Below are 20,031 nucleotides of genomic sequence, written 5' to 3'. Positions count from 1 at the left end.
CACGAGATGGACGCTCTTGGGGAGCGGGAAGCCGTGAGTGGAAGAAGCCGGGTTTTGTTATTGGTGACGCCGATCCCGCTTTGAAGAAGTAAAAGGTAAGTATTTGTAAAATACAATGCAATGTAAACTTTTATCAATGAAAGAGCCCCTGTTTTTAATAGTATTTTTAAAAAACGGGCACTAATTGATGAAAGTTTACATTCACGTTAAGCATTATGTAAATGTTTTTTTATTGTTTAAAAAGAGAGATAATCCCTTTATTACCCATTCCCCAGTTTTGCACAACCAACACGGTTATATTAATAAACGTTTTACCTCTGTGATTGCTTTGTATCTAAGCCTCTGCAGATTGCCCCTTATCTCAGTTCTTTTTACAAATTTGCATTTTAGCCAATCAGTGTATAATTTCACAGGAGTGAGTACAATGTTATCTATATGGCACACATGAACTAGCACTGTCTGGCCGTGAACAGCTAATAAAATACACTGATGTATGGATGCCTGTAGTGGCTTAGAAACAGGCAGAGATTTAGAGGTTATAAAGTATATTTATATTACAATTTTGATTGTGCAAAGCTGGGGAATGGGTAATAAAGGTGTTAACTATCTTTTTAAAAACACTTAAAAAAATCAAGTAGACTGTCCCTTTAAATGCCCATGGAAGACAAAACTAAATTTTCACGCTGCAGACAGAGCATACATTTTCCAATAAACTTCTATACACAACTTGTCCCCTGTCTCCTGGTCTCCTTTCAATAAGAGCATGCTGAAGTAGGCTCAGGAGTACAAGTTGGCAGATGTGCCTGCAACAATGTAATAATGCTATACATATAGTGCTTGTTAGGTGCACGCTCTTATTTACCTCAGTATGCTCTCATGCAAAACAAAACACAACACACAAAAATAGGTACATTTTAGACTAGCAGTAAACTTTAAAGGTCTTTAAATTTGTATGTTCAGTTTGAACAATGCTAGATCAGGCCCTATATGTGCACAGCAGCGTTACAGACCCAACTCAATGCTAGATCAGATCCGATATGTGCACAGCAGGGTTACAGACCCGTCTCAATGCTAGATCAGGCCCTATATGTGCACAGCAGCGTTACAGACCCAACTCAATGCTAGATCAGATCCGATATGTGCACAGCAGGGTTACAGACCGGTCTCAATGCTAGATCAGGCCCTATATGTGCACAGCAGCGTTACAGACCCGTATCAATGCTAGATCAGGCCCTATATGTGCACAGCAGCGTTACAGACCCGTCTCAATGCTAGATCAGGCCCTATATGTGCACAGCAGCGTTACAGACCCAACTCAATGCTAGATCAGATCCGATATGTGCACAGCAGGGTTACAGACCGGTCTCAATGCTAGATCAGGCCCTATATGTGCACAGCAGCGTTACAGACCCGTCTCAATGCTAGATCAGGCCCTATATGTGCACAGCAGCGTTACAGACCCATCTCAATGCTAGATCAGGCCCTATATGTGCACAGCAGGGTTACAGACCGGTCTCAATGCTAGATCAGGCCCTATATGTGCACAGCAGCATTACAGACCCGTCTCAATGCTAGATCAGGCCCTATATGTGCACAGCAGCGTTACAGACCCGTCTCAATGCTAGATCAGTCCCTACATGTGCACTGCAGCGTTACAGACCCATCTCAATGCTAGATCAGGCCCTATATGTGCACAGCAGCGTTACAGACCCGTCTCAATGCTAGATCAGGCCCTATATATGCACAGCAGCGTTACAGACCCGTCTCAATGCTAGATCAGATCCTATATGTGCACAGCAGCGTTACAGACCCGTCTCAATGCTAGATCAGGCCCTATATGTGCACAGCAGCGTTACAGACCCGTCTCAATGCTAGATCAGGCCCTATATGTGCACAGCAGCGTTACAGACCCGTCTCAATGCTAGATCAGGCCCTATATGTGCACAGCAGCGTTACAGACCTGTCTCAATGCTAGATCAGGCCCTATATGTGCACAGCAGCGTTACAGACCCGTCTCAATGCTAGATCAGGCCCTATATGTGCACAGCAGCGTTACAGACCCGTCTCAATGCTAGATTAGGCCCTATATATGCACAGAAGTGTTACAGACCCGTCTCAATGCTAGATCAGATCCAATGGCATGTATTTATCAAGCCGTCAACCGCAAATACGCTGGAATTCCGCAGCATATATGTGTAGCGAGCCTGATTCTCCTTAGTTATCAAACCCTACAGACCGGCAAAAGTAGAATTTTGTGACGTAACATACGATCCGCCGGACTCAGTCCGACACAGATCGATGCTTACGTCATTACAGATGTTCCAAATGCAAATTCGGCACAATCTGACTACTTTTGCTAGTTATCAATTTTCTACCAGGTACGCTCGCCACTATTCCGGCCCAGTGTACCTGGTTTTCAATCCGCCGCCCTGGAGGCGGCGGATGCCATAGGAATCAATGGGAGTCTGAAAGCAGCGAAAGCTCATGTTTGCTGCTGCCCAATATCCCATTGATTCCTATGGGAATGTTTACACCCTAACATGTACCCCGAGTCTAAACATCCCTAATCTGCCACCCCCTACACCACCGCCACCTACATTATACTTATTAACCCCTAATCTGCCCCCCTACACCGCTGCCACCTACATTATACTTATTAACCCCTAATCTGCCCCCCTACACCGCCGCCACCTACATTATACTTATTAACCCATAATCTGCCCCCCTACACCGCCGCCACCTACATTATACTTATTAACCCCTAATCTGCCCCATACACCGCCGCCACAATACATTATACTTATTAACCCCTAATCTGCCCCCCCACACCGCCGCCACCTACATACTTATTAACCCCTAATCTGCCCCATACACTGCCGCCACCTACATTATATTTATTAACCCCTAATATGCCGCCCCCTACACCGCTGCCACTATATTAAATTTATTAACCCCTAAACCTAAGTCTAACCCTAACCCTAACCCTAACACCCACTAACTTAAATATAATTTAAATAAATCTAAATAAATATTTCTATCATTAAATAAATTATTCCTGTTTAAAACTAAATACTTACCTATAAAATAAACCCTAAGCTAGCTACAATATAACTAATAGTTACATTGTAGCTATCTTAGGGTTTATTTTTATTTTATAGGCAAGTTTGTATTTATTTTAACTAGGTACAATAGTTATTAAATAGTTATTAACTATTTAATAGCTTCCTAGTTAAAATAAATACAAATATACCTGTAAAATAAAACCTAACCTAGGTTAAAATTACATCAAACACTACACTATCATTAAATAAATTACCTAAACTAACTACAATTAAATTAAATTATCTAAAGTACACAAAAAACACAAAATTACAGAAAATAATAAACAAATTACAAGATTTTTAAACTAATTAAACCTAATCTAATCCCCCTAACAAAAGAAAAAAGCCCCCCCCAAAATAAAAAAAGCCCTACCCTACACTAAATTACAAATAGTCCTTAAAAGGGCCTTTTGCGGGGCATTGCCCCAAAGTAATCAGCTCTTTTACCTGAAAAAAAATTACAATTCCCCCCCCCCCAACATTAAAACCCATCACCCACACAACCAACCCTATTCTAAAACCCACCCAATACCCCCTTAAAAAAACCTAACACTAACCCCTTGAATATCACCTTACCGGGAAAAGTCTTCACCCATCCGGGCCGAAGTCCTCAACGAATCCAGCAGAAGTGGTCCTCCAGATGGGCAGAAGTGGTCCTCCAGACGGGCTGAAGTCTTCATCCAGACGGCATCTTCTATCTTCATCCACCCGGCGCGGAGAGGCTCCATCTTCAAGACATCCGACGCGGAGCATCCTCTTCGACCGATGTCTTCTTGTTGAATGAAGGTACCTTTCAAGGGCCACTAAACCCAAAATCTTTCTTTCGTGATTCAGATAGAGAATAGAAATTTAAACAACATTGCAATTTACTTCTATTATTTATTTTGCTTCATTTTTTAGATATCCTTAGTTGAAGAAAAAGCAATGCACATGGTGATCCAATCACACAAGGCTTCTATGTGCAGCAACCAACCAGCAGCTACTGAGCATAGCTAGATATGCTTTCCAGCAAAGAATATCAAGAGAATAAAACAAATTAGATAATATAAATAAATTAGAAAAAATGTTTAAAATTGCATTCTCTTTCTAAATCATGAAAGAAAAAATGTGGGTTTCATGTCCCTTTAAGTAACGTCAGCCAATCGGAATTAAGGTAGAAAAAATCCTATTGGTTGATGCAATCAGCCAATAGGATTTAAGTTCAATCTTATTGGCTGATCCAATCAGCCAATAGGATTGAGCTTGCATTCTATTGGCTGATTGGAACAGCCAATAGAATGCAAGCTCAATCCTATTAATAAGTATAATGTAGGTGGCGGCGGTGTAGGGGGCGGCAGATTAGAGGTTAATAAGTATAATGTAGGTGGCGATGGGCTCCGGGAGTGGCGGTTTAGGGGTTAAACACTTTATTTAGTTGCGGCGGGGTCCGTGAGCGGCGGTTTAGGGGTTAATACATTTATTTGAGTTGGGGTTCGGCTCCGGGAGCGGCGGTATAGGGGGTAAACAGTATAGTATAGTCTGGGTGTTTAGTGACAGTATACCAATAAAGCTGGGAAAAAGCCGAAGAGCAGCGAGATCGATGACTGTTAGTTAACCACAGTCCGCTGCTCATGGTACCGTACTTGGTGCACGGCTTTTTGACAGCTTTTTTGATAATTTTGGAGACCGTATTCAGGTTCTCGGCAGCGATATTAGGCGATCTTAGGCGAGCGCATTGGTGCCGTCAAATGCAGGTAAGTTGACGGCTTGATAAATCGATGCCTATATGTGCACAGCAGCGTTACCAACCCGTCTCAATGCTAGATCAGATCCTATATGTGCACAGCAGCGTTACAGACCCATCTCAATGCTAGATCAGGCCCTATATGTGCACAGCAGCGTTACAGACCTGTCTCAATGCTAGATCAGGCCCTATATGTGCACAGCAGCGTTACAGACCCATCTCAATGCTAGATCAGGCCCTATATATGCACAGAAGCGTTACAGACCCGTCTCAATGCTAGATCAGGCCCTATATGTGCACAGCAGCATTACAGACCCGTCTCAATGCTAGATCAGATCCTATATATGCACAGCAGCGTTACAGACCCGTCTCAATGCTAGATCAGGCCCTATATGTGCACAGCAGCGTTACAGACCCGTCTCAATGCTAGATCAGGCCCTATATGTGCACAGCAGCTTTACAGACCCATCGCAATGCTAGATCAGGCCCTATATATGCACAATATCCCTCTGAAACTAAAGAGAATCCATATGTAAGCACAACATGTATCCTGTTGTCAAATTATGAAAGGAAAGCAGCCTTTTTCATATGCTATAATCTGTTTAACGTTTGCTATCCTGTTTTGCTTAGGTTTATCTACCCGTGCCGCAGTCTCTGTGAGGCAGTGAGGAACAGCTGTGCGCCCATTATGGCGTGTTACGGTTATCCCTGGCCAGAGATACTAAAATGCGATAAATTTCCAGCTGACCACGGCATGTGCATCTCGCCATTCACGGATGGCGCAAGTTCGATCAGCAAAAGTAAGTCATTTCTCAACATCAGAGACTGTCACAAAAAATACCCTGGGATGTCATAGCAATAACCCGAGGGTGTCACAGAAAATAGGGCTGCTGATGAAATAGACCCCTTATTGCTAATGTTATCCATTTATGAAAGTAAAGGATATCCAAGTGTAAAATAACACGTTCTGTTTATTTAGAGCATTTTATTATTAATGAAATTCCTTCTTTTACTGTGTGATTAACCCCAGCAAAGGAGTCTAAGCTGTACTCCTGCGTCACTTTAGACGCGGATACAGCTTGTGAGCAAATCAGAAGCTAGGGTACGTGCGTATACTCCAATCACAGCAGTAGGAATGTCACTGACTACACGTGTACCCTTTTTGAAGGATTTAAACACATAATAAAAGAAGAGAATATGTTTAAATATAACAAAACAAAGCATTTTATTTTTACACTAGACACTCCCTTTAACTCTCTGAAAGGGCAGTAAACACCCTGCAATTCTGTTGCTAAAAATAACATCAGTCAAGTATAAACAATTTTAAAACAAGTTAACATCCTTTTTACTGCAATTGTTGTTTTAAAATCCCACCCACCATTTTGCCTTATTAGTAGGAGCCAATATGGGCTTTAGCCTGCAGAAAACAAGACTAGCCCTGGTTATAATGTTAGTATAAAGTACATTGTTTTCCAGCTGCTCTCTGTTTAAGTCAATTGGGGAAAGATATGTAGCAGGGTTAGCATTGTGGAGTCAGTAGGGTGCATTTCCAGCTCTGGGTCTTATTAAATATACAATTTGCAGATATTAGAAACAAGGAAAGGACAAAATAAATAATGAATATATATTGTAAAGTTGTTTAAATAAGCATAACTATATATTTTATATTAAAATCTCAGGTTTACTATTTTTGGTGACATGGCAATATTACTGACTATGCATAACTAGTATGTTTATTTTATTGCATCCGTGGTGTGTGGCAAACATATAGAAAATAAAACTGGTGTGTCCCACAGCAAACAAGAACGTTTAGGTTGCACTGGTCTATACGACTTTGCACCAGGGATTTATATGCACAAGTGACAATTTAGGAGCACACGGAGGAGTGCTCCGTTTTGTATTTCACATTAGATCAGATTGTTAAACGGACTAATGAATATAGACCAAAAAAATATATTAATGTCTGAGGTCCCCGTTCTGTCCCAGCACCACACACTGTTTAACTCACCAGGGTTTTTAGGAATACAGACCCTCCTACAGACAGTATTTACAAAGTGCAATACAGCACAACAGGGGAATACCTGGTAATGGTGCTGGCTTCAAGCACTCCGGGGTCGCACCTTTGAACTACACTTTGCTAAAGTAACACAAGACATAGCAGAGAGAAAACATTTGATACCAGATTAGTTGCATCCACAGCTGCATCGGTTATGGGATAAATCTTCAGCACCAGACATCACCAGCTGATGTATGAGCTACATTAAAGGGACACTCAAGTCAAAATTAAACTTTCATGATTCAGATAGAGCAGCAATTTTAAACAACTTTCCAATTTACTTCCATTAACAAAACGTGCAGTCTTTTTATATTCACACTTTTTGAGCCATCAGGTCCTACTGAGCATGTGCAAGAATTCACAGAATATACGTATATGCATTTGTGATTGGCTGATGGCTGTCACATGATACAGGGGGAGTGGATATAGACATAACTTAGAAAATCTACTACTCATTTGAAGTTCAGACTAAGTGCTATTGCATTGCCTTTGTTGATTATGCAAATCTACTGTATTGGCTGGTCCTTTAACTAGATATTTCCTTTCATTTGCTACAGCAGTGCCCCGAGCCAGTTGCAGAGACTGTGAACTGGAAGAGGCCAGCACCATCAAGGAAATCCTGGATACGTTCTGTGCTAATGACTTTAGTAAGTACACAGCGTAGCTCCTATACTTTATACAGAGTCACACTGATGCCCTTATACAGAAGGGAAATAGATTGTAATGCTAAAGTTCCAAACATCTGTATGATTGTCTTTAATAATTTAATCATTTGTTTATTATTGCAGTATTGTTTGCATATAACCCTGTGTCCTGCAATTAGATTAAACACATAGCTAAAGTAAGCTAATGTACTACTGAGAGCTTGCTGAACACCTCTGTGAGCCATTAACAAAATATGTGCATAGCCACCAATCATCAGCTAGCAACCAGTAGTGCACTGCTGCTCCCCAGCCTACCTAGATATGCTTTTAAACAAAGGATAGCAAGAGAACCAAGTAGATTTGAGCATTCATACATATGAACTTTTTTTGTATGGAACGGTATTAGGTAACAGATGTTTACATTTACATTTTACACGGCTCCCAAGGCCTGCACTAAAAGACCATCTCCTTTAGTTAAGACCCTGGGAGCAGCTGCGTTAAAGGGACAGTCAACCCAAAAAATACTATAACTTATGTAGATAATGTATTTAACTATTTGTACAGCAAACTGTAGCCCAATTTTGATGTCACTATACTTTGCAAGTAAAAAGACTTACTATTTCACATTCGGCCGTTTGAAATGGCCTCCTGACCCCTCCTTCCTGGCGTCATCCAGCTTCCACTGAATGGAACTTTTCCATCCTGCGAGTTCCCATTTTTTGCTCATGCGCAATGTGCAGTTATAGTGTACAATGTGAAGAACAGAATAAGGAGCAGTAAGCCTGTGCTTACTTTTGATGTGTGGGTATAAGGACAGACTATGTTATTATTAAAAGGGCAATCACATTAAAGCAATGAATATTTATAATGTCATCCCAGCAAACTTTAAAAATGATCCGGAAAAGTGCACGCAAGAAGGAGATGAAAAAGTTAACTTTTACACTGGGATCTTCACTTTCTGGGTATCTGTTTCTGCTTTTTCTTTCAATCTGTTGTAAAAAAACCCTATTAACAACCAGTCAGAAGCTAACAAAGGGATTTAAACGGAGAAGGAAGGAAATCAGTGCATGAAAATTAGCTTGTGATGCACAGATCCAAATTATTCAGGCACCGACGATCTATATTCAATATCTCTGCAGCACAGCACAATCTTCTGCAACTCAATGGGGTCTAAACCAGTCTGAAAGAAAAGATCATAAAGAAAAGATCTGATAGGTTTATGTTTTGCAAAGTCATTTGAAAATCATCCAATGGATTAGAAATGCTTTAAATTTGAAAACAGCGAATTGCACATTCAGCCCAATTGATGATCTTTTCTTTCAGACTAGTTTAGACCCCATTGAGTTGTAGAAGATTGCGCTGTGCTGCAGAGATATTGAATATAGATCGTCGGTGCCTGAATAATTTTTGTTAGCTTCTGACTGGTTGTTAATAGGGTTTTTACAACAGATTGAAAGAAAAAGCAGAAACAGATGCACAGAAAGTGAAGATCCCAGTGTAAAAGTTAACTTTTTCATCTCCTTCTTGCGTGCACTTTTCCAGATAATTTTTAAAGTATGCTGGGATGACGTAATAAATATTAATTGCTTTAATGTGATCGCCCTTTTAATAATAACATAGTCTGTCGTTACACCCACAAATCAAATGTAAGCACAGGCTTACTGCTCCTTATCCTAGCGCTGCGGAACCTGTTGGCGCTCTACAAATAACCGATAATAATAATAATAATAATAATTCTGTTCTTCACATTGTACACCATAACTGCACATTGCACATGCGCAAAAAACGGGAACTCTCAGAATCGAAAATTTCCATTCAGTGGAAGCTGGATGAAGCTAGGAAGGAGGGGTCAGGAGGCCATTTCAAATGGCCGAATGAGAAATAGTAAGTCTTTTTACTTGCAAAGTATATTGACATCAAAATTTAGCTACAGTTTGCTGTACAAATCGTTAAATACATTATCTACATAAGTTATATTATTTTTTTGGTTGACTGTCCCTTTAAGTCTGCTATTAGCCCAGCTGAAGCTCTGTGAAAAAGAGGAGCAGGTTAGCGCGGCTCTCTAGCATGCAAAAGGTAATTGGGTTAACCATCTAAAGGAAACAAATGAATACTGACAAATTGTATTTGTTTTCTTTAAATTTCGGGGTGCATTTTTCAGATATTTGTTTCATGGAAACGAAAATAATATCGCTGTTTTATCAGGAAACCGAATGCACGTCTACTACACAGTATAAGTTGTGCGCTTCCTGCTCATTGTCTGATAAGTGCAAATTGATTGACATTTTAGCCATGAGCATTAGCAGGAAGTACCTATCAGCCAATGCGCATTAACAGGAAGTACCTATCAGCCAATGTGCCTTAACAGGAAGTACCTGCAATCCAGTGAGCATTAGCAGGAAGTACCTGTAATCTAATGAGCGTTAGCAGAAAGTATCTGTCAGCCAATGAGCATTAGCATTAACAGGAAGTACCTGTAATCCAATGAGCATTAGCAGGAAGTACACAACAGATACTGCAGAATTATTTTCTAAACAATTTTAAAACCGTTTTTTTTACCTCAAATTGTTGTTATGTCAATTTTTACATGACTGACAGCATTTTTGGGGTACAATTTAAATTTAAAAGACCAATGATTATACCTTCTACATGATTAGAGAGACTGTGCAAACAAATATGATACAAGAGAAACATTCAAACTAAATATTAAACTACACTTGGAATGTTGGGTGGAAAAGTCATCTATGAAAATATTATTGTGACCCCTGGAAGTCTGACAGTTGTTGCTTCTTGTTAAATATGTCTTAAAGCAGCAAAAAAAACTGATGACATTCTGTCCGTCAGCATTTTTTGGCCCTGTGATGTCTCAGTCACAACATATTGAGCTTTATTTGACATTCTAAAAACGTAAAATACATAGAAAGGAATGTTTAGTTTAGGATGATAAGTATAAGCCCTTATTTATAGTTACAGTTAACTACAATATTCATTTTTTTACTAAAAATAATAATAGATCATTTTAAATTGAAAAAATTAAGTATTTAAAAAAGTATAATTTATGGAACATAAAAGAGAACATATTTTCACACATAAATTAACTATATAAATCTATAAAACCAAAGAAATATACTGTACATACAGCCAATACTACAGCATTGAGATTTTCAGTATAAGTGATGGTTTTTACAGGCAAAACAACCTATTTCACATGACAAAATAAAGGTAAAGGAGATAGTAAACAATTTAAAGGGATATGAAACCTAATTTTTTTTTAGTTCATGATTCAAAAAGAGCATGTCATTTTAAGCAACTTTCTAATTTACTCTGATTACCAATTTTGTTCCTTCTCTTGGTATCTTTACTTGAAAAGGCAGGAATGTAAGCTTAGTAGCAGGCCCATTTTTTGGTTCAGCGCCCTGGGTAGCGCTACATTTAGCCACCAATCAGCAATCACTACCCAAGTTCTGAACCAAAAATGCGCTGGCTCCTAAGCTTACTTTCCTGCTTTTCCAATAAAGATACTAAGAGAACGAAGATAAATTGATAATAGGAGTAAATTGGAAAGTTGCTTTAAATTGTATGCTCTATCTGAATCATGAAAAAAAAATTGGGTTTCATATCCCTTTAATACACCCCAGCAGATAAAATGGATTATTGGGCGGACATTAAAGGGGAGAAAATCTTATACTGTTGTCACTTTAACCTGTTCCATTACAGCCAGATACAACTAGTCAGATTCACAAGTAAAGCACTCACATCAACCATGCTACCCTTTTGCTTTTCATTTTGATTATATCTTAGTATCTGTTATTATTTACCTGTGCTTTGCCAGCAAAAATGAACACAGACACACAGTGGACAACATTCATATCTGCGCAATAAAACCTAGAGTAAAATGCGCCTTCATAACTGATGCTCTGAGAATGCACACTGGCAAATTCTCTACAGTCTATAAATCACAATTGCATAGTTCTAATAAGGCACATCTGTATAATATCTGCTTAGTGACTGGCTTATAGCATCACTGGCATCTTCCAGGGCACATTGCTGTGGCACAGTACATATGATGAAATAATGAGCAAACTCATAACTATGTAACCGCATATAGAATAATCCAATTAAGTAAAAATACGTCAACATGTCTAACAACATCTGTAAATACATATTTATTTATTTCCTTACATAAAGAGTCACCACAGGGGTTGACAAATCTGTTTAAAGTTTAGGAGACAGGCACACTTTTAGGAGCCAGACAGTGATATTTAGATATTAGATTACATTTATATTGTATATAGATATATGGAGAATAACCCAAAAAGTTAGGAGCCAGGGGTAAAATTCAAGGAGCCAGTGGCTCCCAGGTTTGTCGAGCTTTGACCTAACATGCTCACTAGTTAGTAACTTTAGAGTTTACACTAAATTCAATAAATGTTTGTACAAAAATAAACACTATAAAAAAATGTTGTATTTTGTTTGCAGTTGCCAAGGTGCGCATCACCAAGAAAAACATGACATCCTCAACTCTCTCTGACTTTGATCTGGATTCCAAGATAGAGATAATAAAACACAGCAATTTGGCCAAATCAGACATATTCCCAAGGCTTCAGCAGTGGCTTGATCTGGATGCCACTTGCGTGCAGAATATAATGCGCGGAACACTCACAGGTTCCTACGTAATTAGCGGAAAAGTGCAAGATGACAAGTTAGTTGTCAATAACGCTTATGCTTGGCAGAAGAAGAACAGAAATCTACATTTTGCTGTGAAAAAGTGGAAAAATGAGAAATGCAGGTTATAAAACGTCATCGCATTTGCCCCAGTTTACTGATATGAGGGATATACTGTGATTTTTTGTATATATGTATGTACATATCAAATACCTGTAAACGTTTTCATACCAAGAAAAGTGGTTCAGTTTTAAACCTCCGTTCCATTAGAATGGCAATGTATTGCTTGCCCTTCTGACAGTGCAGTGGTTAATAGTAAGTTAAACAAAAGGCTCACAGCTCTTGCACACTTGTGCAAATATGTGTTGAGTCAAAGAAAATATTAATGTTCCCATTATGCTGTGACTACAGAACTTCTCTGCCATTATTAACACCTTCATTTCCAGAGGGGGCTGCACCAAATTCCAATCCCTTGCAGTGTAGCTTATCCCTGGCAGTTATTGGGGTTTATTTATCATTTTTATCAACCACAAACTCTCACTACTAGGTTATGAAATATTTCAAATCACAATAGTTTAACGTAAAAACAAAGAATAGCTTTTATAACGGGCTTTCAAAATGAAAGATACTAAATGTTTGTTATATGCAAGTAACTATTTAAATCAGCAGAAAATTATTGTATATTTATTGTAAATCATTCTGATGTAAGGGCTGTGTAATTGGGAAAACACAGAATAATGTGTCAAAATCATTTGTAGATAATATTTCCTGAAAAAAAGAATTCTAAGCAGATATTTTAAAGCTGAATTGATTCCCATATGTTTAAAACCCTGGTTGAGAGCATTTAATAAAGTGTTGAAGGATTTATTGTGGTATTAGGATGATTACAGTACATTAAATTAGTGCTAATCTCTTGATTAAAATGCAGAAAGAGGAGTAAATATCTTACCAAAAAGTAGCGGCTTCAGGCTGAGCGTTTTCATGTAGTGGACTTTGTTTTGGACCAGATCCAGTTTTTGCTTGTGGCCGACCTGCAAAAGAAGCGTTCATCAGAAAATAAATGATCTTCAGATTGCTGAACAACCTGGTAACAACGCTATTCTATATCAGGGTCTCCAAATGTTTTTTGCATGGACAGCAAATTACTAATAGTGAGATTAACCAGGACCCACACAGCATTAAACATATGCTAAAGATAATGTCTCAAATAAGATTATAAAAACATTTCTATATAAAAAGTACATAGGAAATTAATTACTATAAATTTATATAAATGGACACGAAAACCCAATTTTTTTCCTTAATAATTCAGACACAGCATATTTTTAAACAACTTTCCAATTTACTTCTATTATCTAATGTGCTTTGTTCTCTTGGAATTCTTTGTTGAAAAGCATACCTAGGTAGGCTCAAGGATCAGCAGTGCACTACTGAGAGATAGCTGATGATTGGTGGCTGCTCATATATGCCTCTTGTCATTGGTTCACCTGATATGCTCAGCTAGCGCCCGGTAGTATATTGCTGCTTCTAAACCTACCTAGGTATACCTTACAACAAATTTAATAATTTTGAATCAAGAAAGAAAAATTTTAGGTTTCATGTCCCTTTAATGGAACAGTGTATACTATTGAAATCTACACAAGTAGTTACTAATGCACATGTTTAATTACCTAAAAGGACATATGGAACAGTTTTTTTCAGTAACAATTTACTGGTATCTATTTTCTGCTCAACTGTACTGAGCACTTTCAAAAACCCTTGAAGGGCCGGATGTGGCCCGCGGGCCGTAGTTTGGACAGACCTATTAAGGGTTTTATTGTTTTTTTAATTTTACAAAATATGTAACATACAAAATGATTAGGCACATAATAGATTCCGATGGTAATAGAGTGTACAGAAAGTCTTACTGTCAAATTAGTGAACAAAGTTAGCCCAGTCTCACTTATTAACTGAGCGGGGATGCTCAGATCATAGGAGATTCACTAAATGCGTCACCTGCACATGAAGGAACACACAGAACTTTGGAAAATAATATTTATTTTGTGACTCCCACCCAGTGCCCTATTTTCAAGAAAGGATTATGTTCTGAAAAAATATTTGTAATGTCTGTGTATTGGGTAGAAGTGCTAAATAAATATACATAGCTATTCCCTTATTCTCAGCTCTGGGTTTTATTTCTTACTGTATTGACAGCAAAAAACGTATTTAACTCCACAGTAAAAAAAAAGGTAAAAATTCAGCTTTACAAAATCATTTAAAAAAAAAAAACACATACTTGGAGGGACACCAAGATTATTCCACAAAAGCAGCTCATGAGCTGTTACAGCAAACTAACAAAAAGGGTGACCCTATTGTGCTGTCAGCACATATAGAGGTCATAAAAAGTCAGTAAATTTCCTAACAACCAGACTTGGGAAAAAATGCCCAGATGGCTCCTAAAATCTAAGTGCAACTGAAGGTCAAGCGCTCCTGTTTGCGCACATTATCCAGATGTGACAAGAGAAGTGGGAGTGTCGCAGGGTCTGGTGCACACTCAAAGTGTTATGCAGGTAAATTACCCACGTGTGATCAAGTAGATCGCAATAAAACAGATTTAATCCATTTAACTGCCAAAAAGGGTTAAAAACTATTTCTAAAATGTGACCATTATACTTCTCAACAAGAGATCCCATCACTACAGAATAAAGATTAAAAAAACACCAGTTCCGTAAACAGCTTATATCTCATAAAAACACAATACAGAGTAATTTCTGGTACCTGCAATATTAACGTTAATTAATTAGCGAGCTTGGGGATCTCATTGTGAATAAGTAAATAACAGCTAATTCGAGCAAGTGGGCGCACAACACGTACCACAAACACATTTGCAAGGAGCTCACAACAATAATTATTTATCAAAAGTCTAAAGTGTAACTGCTCAACAACTAATATTAAGCAAATGAAAACATTAAAGATAATACTCTGGCGTTCATTTGTGTGTTGCATTTTCATTATCATGCTGCAGTTACAACAAAATAACTTTTAGTCACTTGTCAGAAAAAAAGTAAAGCAGCTAATGTGTGCTACAATTTCAGCTTTTCAGGTTTTAGCAGTGCAATTTCACAAGGCAATTTAGAAATACTCTAGAGTTATTTCAGTCTGCTGGGCAACTCCCTCAGCCTGGAAAGCTATGTACAGTACTTTATCTATATCTCAGTTCATGATCAAAATCTTACTGAATCTCAAACTGCCAAAGGCAGGGGAGGGGGTGAATGCACAAGTGAGTGCCCTTTACATGTTTAGCAAGAGTCAGACAATCCATTTGTGAAGGACACAGTGACCCCCCTCAAAAAGCTAGTACCCCCCATGATATGACAAAGACACCCTAACGAAATGTCATTGACCCCCTCATCATATGCCAGTGACACTCAACTTCTTGCAGTGAAACCCCCTCACCAAGTGATAGAAACATCCTACTGGATGTCAGTGACCCTCTTACCATGTGTCACTGATTACAGTGACTCCTCCCCTACAAATGACAGTGACCATCCAGCAGATGCCAGCCAACCCTCATTATGTGACAATGACCCACCAGCAGGTGACAGTTGCTCTTAATCATGTGACAGTGACCTGCCAGCATGTGACAGTAAACCCTCATTATGTGACAATGACCGCCAGCAGGTGACAGCCGTTCTTAATCATGTGACAGTGACCCGCCAGCAGGTGCCAGTCAACCCTCATTATGTGCCAATGATCCGCCAGCAGGTGACAGTCAATCGTAATCATGTGACAGTGACCCGCCAGCAGGTGCCAGTCAACCCTCATTATGTAACAATGACCTGCCAGCAGGTGACAGTCACTCCTAATCATGTGACAGTGACCCGCTAGCATGTGACAGTCAACCCTCATTATGTGACAATGATCCGCCAGCAGGTGACAGCCGTTCTTAATCATGTGACAGTGACCGGCCAGCAGTTGACAGTTCCCTCATTAAGTGAAAGTCTCCCTCATTAAGTGAGAGTTCCCTCAATAAGTGACAGTTCCCCTTATTTAAGTGACAGTTCCCCTTATTAAGTGACAGTTCCCCTTATTAAGTGACAGTTCTCTCATTATGTGACAGTCCCCTCATTTTGTGACAGTTCCCTCATTAAGTGACAGCCTCCCTCATTATGTGACAATTCCCTCATTAAAGGGACATGAAACCCACATTTTTTATTTTGTGATTCAGAAAGATCTAGTGTTTTTAAACAACTTTCCAATTTACTTCTATTATTTAATTAGATTCCTTCTCTTGTTATCCTTTGCTGAAATCTTTATCTAGGTAAGCTCAGGAGCAGCAAATAACCTAGGCTCTAGCTGCTGATTGGTGGTTGCAATTGTCATTGGCTCACCCATGTGTTCAGTTAGAAACCAGTAGTGCATTGCTGCTCCTTCAACAAATTATACCAAGAGAATGAAGCAAATTTGATAATAGAAGGAAAGTGGAAATATGATTAAAATTGTTTGTTCCACCTAAATCATGAAAGATAATGTTTGGGTTTCATGTCCCTTTAAGTGACAGTTTCTCTCATTAAGTGACAGTCCCCTCATTAAAGGGACATAAAACCCATTTTTTCTTTCATAATTCAGATAGAGAATACAATTTAAAACAACTTTCCAATGTACTTCTATTAACACATTTTCTTTGTTTTCTTGTTATCCATTGTTGAAAAGCAGAAAGGTTCAGGAGCGTGCACGTCTGCAGCACTATATGGCAGCAGTTTTGCAACAATGTTATACATCAGCAAGACCACTAGATGGCAGCACTATTTCCTGTCATGTAGAGCGCCAGAAATGTGCACGCTACCTATCCAGATATCTCTCCAACATGAGAACAAAGCCAGTTTGATAATAGAAGTAAATTGGAAACTTAAAAAAAAATAAAAAAATTATCTGTCAGAAAAATGAAAGAAAAAAATGTTTCATGTCCCTTTAAGTGACAGTTCCCTCATTATGTGACAGCCCCCCTCATTAAGTGACAGTTCCCCTCATTATGTGACAGTTCCCTCATTATGTGACAGTTCCCTCATTAGGTGGCAGTCCCCTCATAAAGTGACATTTCCCCTCATAAAGTGACAGTTCCCCTCATTAAGTGACAGTTTCCCTCATTATGTGACAGTTCCCACATTATGTGACAGAGCCCTCCTTAAGTGACAGTCCCCCTCATTAAGTGACAGTTCCGCTCATTATGTGACAGTTCCCTTATTAGGTGACAGTTTCCTTCATTATGTGACAGTCCCGCTCATTAAGTGACAGTCCCCCTCATTAAGTGACAGCCCCCCACATTAAGTGACAGTTCCCCTCATTAAGTAACAGTTCCCCTCATTATGTGATATTTCCCTCATTATCTGACAGTACCCTCATTATGTGACAGTGACATCACTACCATCAGTGCCATTATGTGAGTTTCCCTCATTAAGTGACAGTCCCTTCATTAAGTGACAGCCCCCTCGTTAAGTGACAGTTCCCCTTGTTAAGTGACAGTCCCCTCATTATGTGACAGTCCCCTCATCAAGTAACAGTTCCCTCAATATGTGACAGTTCCCTCATCAAGTAACAGTTCCCTCAATATGTGACAGTTCCCTCATTATGTGACAGTGAAATCACTACCATCAGTGCTATTATGTGACAGTTTCCATCATTAAGTGACAGTTCCCCTTGTTAAGTGACAGTCCCCTCATTATGTGACAGTCCCCTCAATATGTGACAGTTCCCTCATCAAGTAACAGTTCCCTCAATATGTGACAGTGATATCACTACCATCAGTGCTATTATGTGACAGTTTCCATCATTAAGTGACAGTTCCCCTTGTTAAGTGACAGTGCCCTCATTATGTGACAGTCCCCTTATTATGTGACAGTTCCCCTCATTAAGTGACAGTTCCCTCATTATGTGACTGCCCCCTCATTATGTGATAGTTCCCTCATTATGTGACAGTTTCACCCATTAAGTGACAGTCTCCCTCATGAAGTGACAGTTCCCTTGTTAAGTGAAAGTCTCCCTCATTAAGTGACAGTTCCCTCATTATGTGAGTTTCCTTCATTATGTGACAGTCCCCTCATTATGTGACAGTTCTCTCGTTAAGTGACAGTTCTCTCATTATATGACAGCTCCCTCATGTGACAGTTCCCTCATTAAGTGACAGTTCCACTCATTATGTGACAGTTCCCTCATTATGTGGCAGTTCTCTCATTAAGTGACAGTTCCCTCATTAAGTGACAGTTCCTTCATTATATGACAGCTCCCTTGTGTGACAGTTCCCTCATTAAGTGACAGTTCACTCAATAAGTGACAGTTCACTCAATAAGTGACAGTTCAACTCATTATGTGACAGTTCCCTCATTATGTGACAGTTCCCTAATTAAGTGACAGTCTCCTCATTATGTGATAACAGTTCTCTCATTAAGTGACAGTTCCCTCATTATGTGACAGTTCTCTCATTAAGTGACAGTTCCCTCATTAAGTGACAGTTCCCTCATTATATGACAGCTCCCTCGTGTGACAGTTCCCTCATTATGTGACAGTCCCCTCATTATGTGAGAGTTCTCTCATTATGTGACAGTTCTCTCATTAAGTGACAGTTCCCTCATTAAGTGACAGTCTCCTCATTATGTGACAGTCCCCTCATTATGTGACAGTTCTCTCATTAAGTGACAGTTCCCTCATTATATGACAACTCCATGTGACAGTTCCCTCATTAAGTGACAGTTCACTCAATAAGTGACAGTTCCACTCATTATGTGACAGTCCCCTCATTATGTGACAGTTCCTTCATTAAGTGACAGTTTCCTCATTTTATGACAGCTCCCTCATTATGTGACAGTTCCCTCATTATGTGATAGTTCTCTCATTAAGTGACAGTTCCACTCATTAAGTGTCATCACTACCATCAGTGCCATTAAGTCTCAGTGAGTCAGTGTCACTTCGTCACCTTGATCCCCTCCAGTCGGGTCAGGTAGTAATCACGTGTCGCGGTGTGCGGCTGCTGTTGGTGTCGCTCCGGCTCCCGTTCCACTGCGCCACTCTCCGTTGTCCCCTCCGGCCTCCCTCCGTTGCTGTAGTGCACATACAGCAGCAGCGCGATGACATTTACGATATACACGTGCACGAACACCATGACCACCACGAAGTACGAGCGGGAGCACACACCGCCACCCTTCTGCCTGGCCGGCGGGGAGCCCCCGGGTAACGGCGCGGCATCGCCCCCTCCACCGCCGCTCTCCGCCTGCATCCCCTGCCTGATTATTACATTAGACGCGCGCTCCCGGGTCACCCTGGTAACCGCTGGACCGATAGGGTGCGCGTGACTGCATCAGGGGGAGGAGTTTGTGATGTCACTGCAAGGGAAACTAATGGAGTGGTCTGTGGTTGCTAGGAAACGTCATGGATGAGAGGCCTGTGGTTACTAGGAAACGGGATGGATGACTTGGTCCAGTGAGCTGCTCTCTGATTGGTCAGGGTTGTACTTAAAAGGATGTAGGTGGAATGTAAATGGCTCTACCTGCCACCAGCATCAGTTTGTGTTATGTATTTATTTACAACCAGTCTCCTCATATATACCAGAGAATACAGAGAAGCTGATTGGTGCATATCATCTCCACAACATGTTTGTAGTATGTTACTAGCACTTGAAATGGCACACATTTATTTTTAATGTGAAGATCAGTGCCAACTGTATGCGTGTCTCTGAACAATGCACAAATCAGATACCTCTGCATGTCTTGTAACGGTATGTTGTATTGTACAGCCTATCTTATCTCCTTTATAGTTTAAAGGGACATAAGAAATGCTGTGTTATATACATGCAATAGTACAATAGTAGAT

At 39.7% G+C, this 20,031-nt stretch overlaps 2 protein-coding genes across 3 annotated transcripts in view; one reads left to right on the top strand and one right to left on the bottom strand.

Annotated features, from left to right (window-relative positions):
- LOC128635864 (secreted frizzled-related protein 5) overlaps nucleotides 1–13,054 on the top strand; it is a 15,412-nt gene extending 2,358 nt beyond the window's left edge. Inside the window, exons 2-4 of one of the 2 annotated variants that reach the window (XM_053688973.1) lie at nucleotides 5,455–5,624; nucleotides 7,441–7,527; nucleotides 12,004–13,054. In XM_053688973.1, coding sequence (XP_053544948.1) covers nucleotides 5,455–5,624; nucleotides 7,441–7,527; nucleotides 12,004–12,320 — 574 coding nt within the window. In that variant the 3' untranslated portion in view covers nucleotides 12,321–13,054. Of the gene's footprint in view, nucleotides 1–5,454; nucleotides 5,625–7,437; nucleotides 7,528–12,003 lie in introns of both variants that reach the window. The other variant, XM_053688972.1, reaches the window with a different exon arrangement.
- P4HTM (prolyl 4-hydroxylase, transmembrane) overlaps nucleotides 1–19,438 on the bottom strand; it is an 84,967-nt gene extending 65,529 nt beyond the window's left edge. The window contains exons 1-2 of the mRNA XM_053689366.1: nucleotides 19,139–19,438; nucleotides 13,139–13,220 (exon numbers count right to left, since the gene is read on the bottom strand). Of these exons, the coding sequence (XP_053545341.1) occupies nucleotides 13,139–13,220; nucleotides 19,139–19,438 (382 nt within the window). The remainder of the gene's footprint in view (nucleotides 1–13,138; nucleotides 13,221–19,138) is intronic.
- Nucleotides 19,439–20,031: the final 593 nt, after the last annotated feature.

Source organism: Bombina bombina, chromosome 7 (genome assembly GCF_027579735.1).
Source record: "Bombina bombina isolate aBomBom1 chromosome 7, aBomBom1.pri, whole genome shotgun sequence".
Lineage (NCBI taxonomy): Eukaryota > Metazoa > Chordata > Amphibia > Anura > Bombinatoridae > Bombina > Bombina bombina.
Note: the sequence above shows the minus strand (reverse complement) of the source record. Positions and strands in the feature narration are given on the sequence as shown.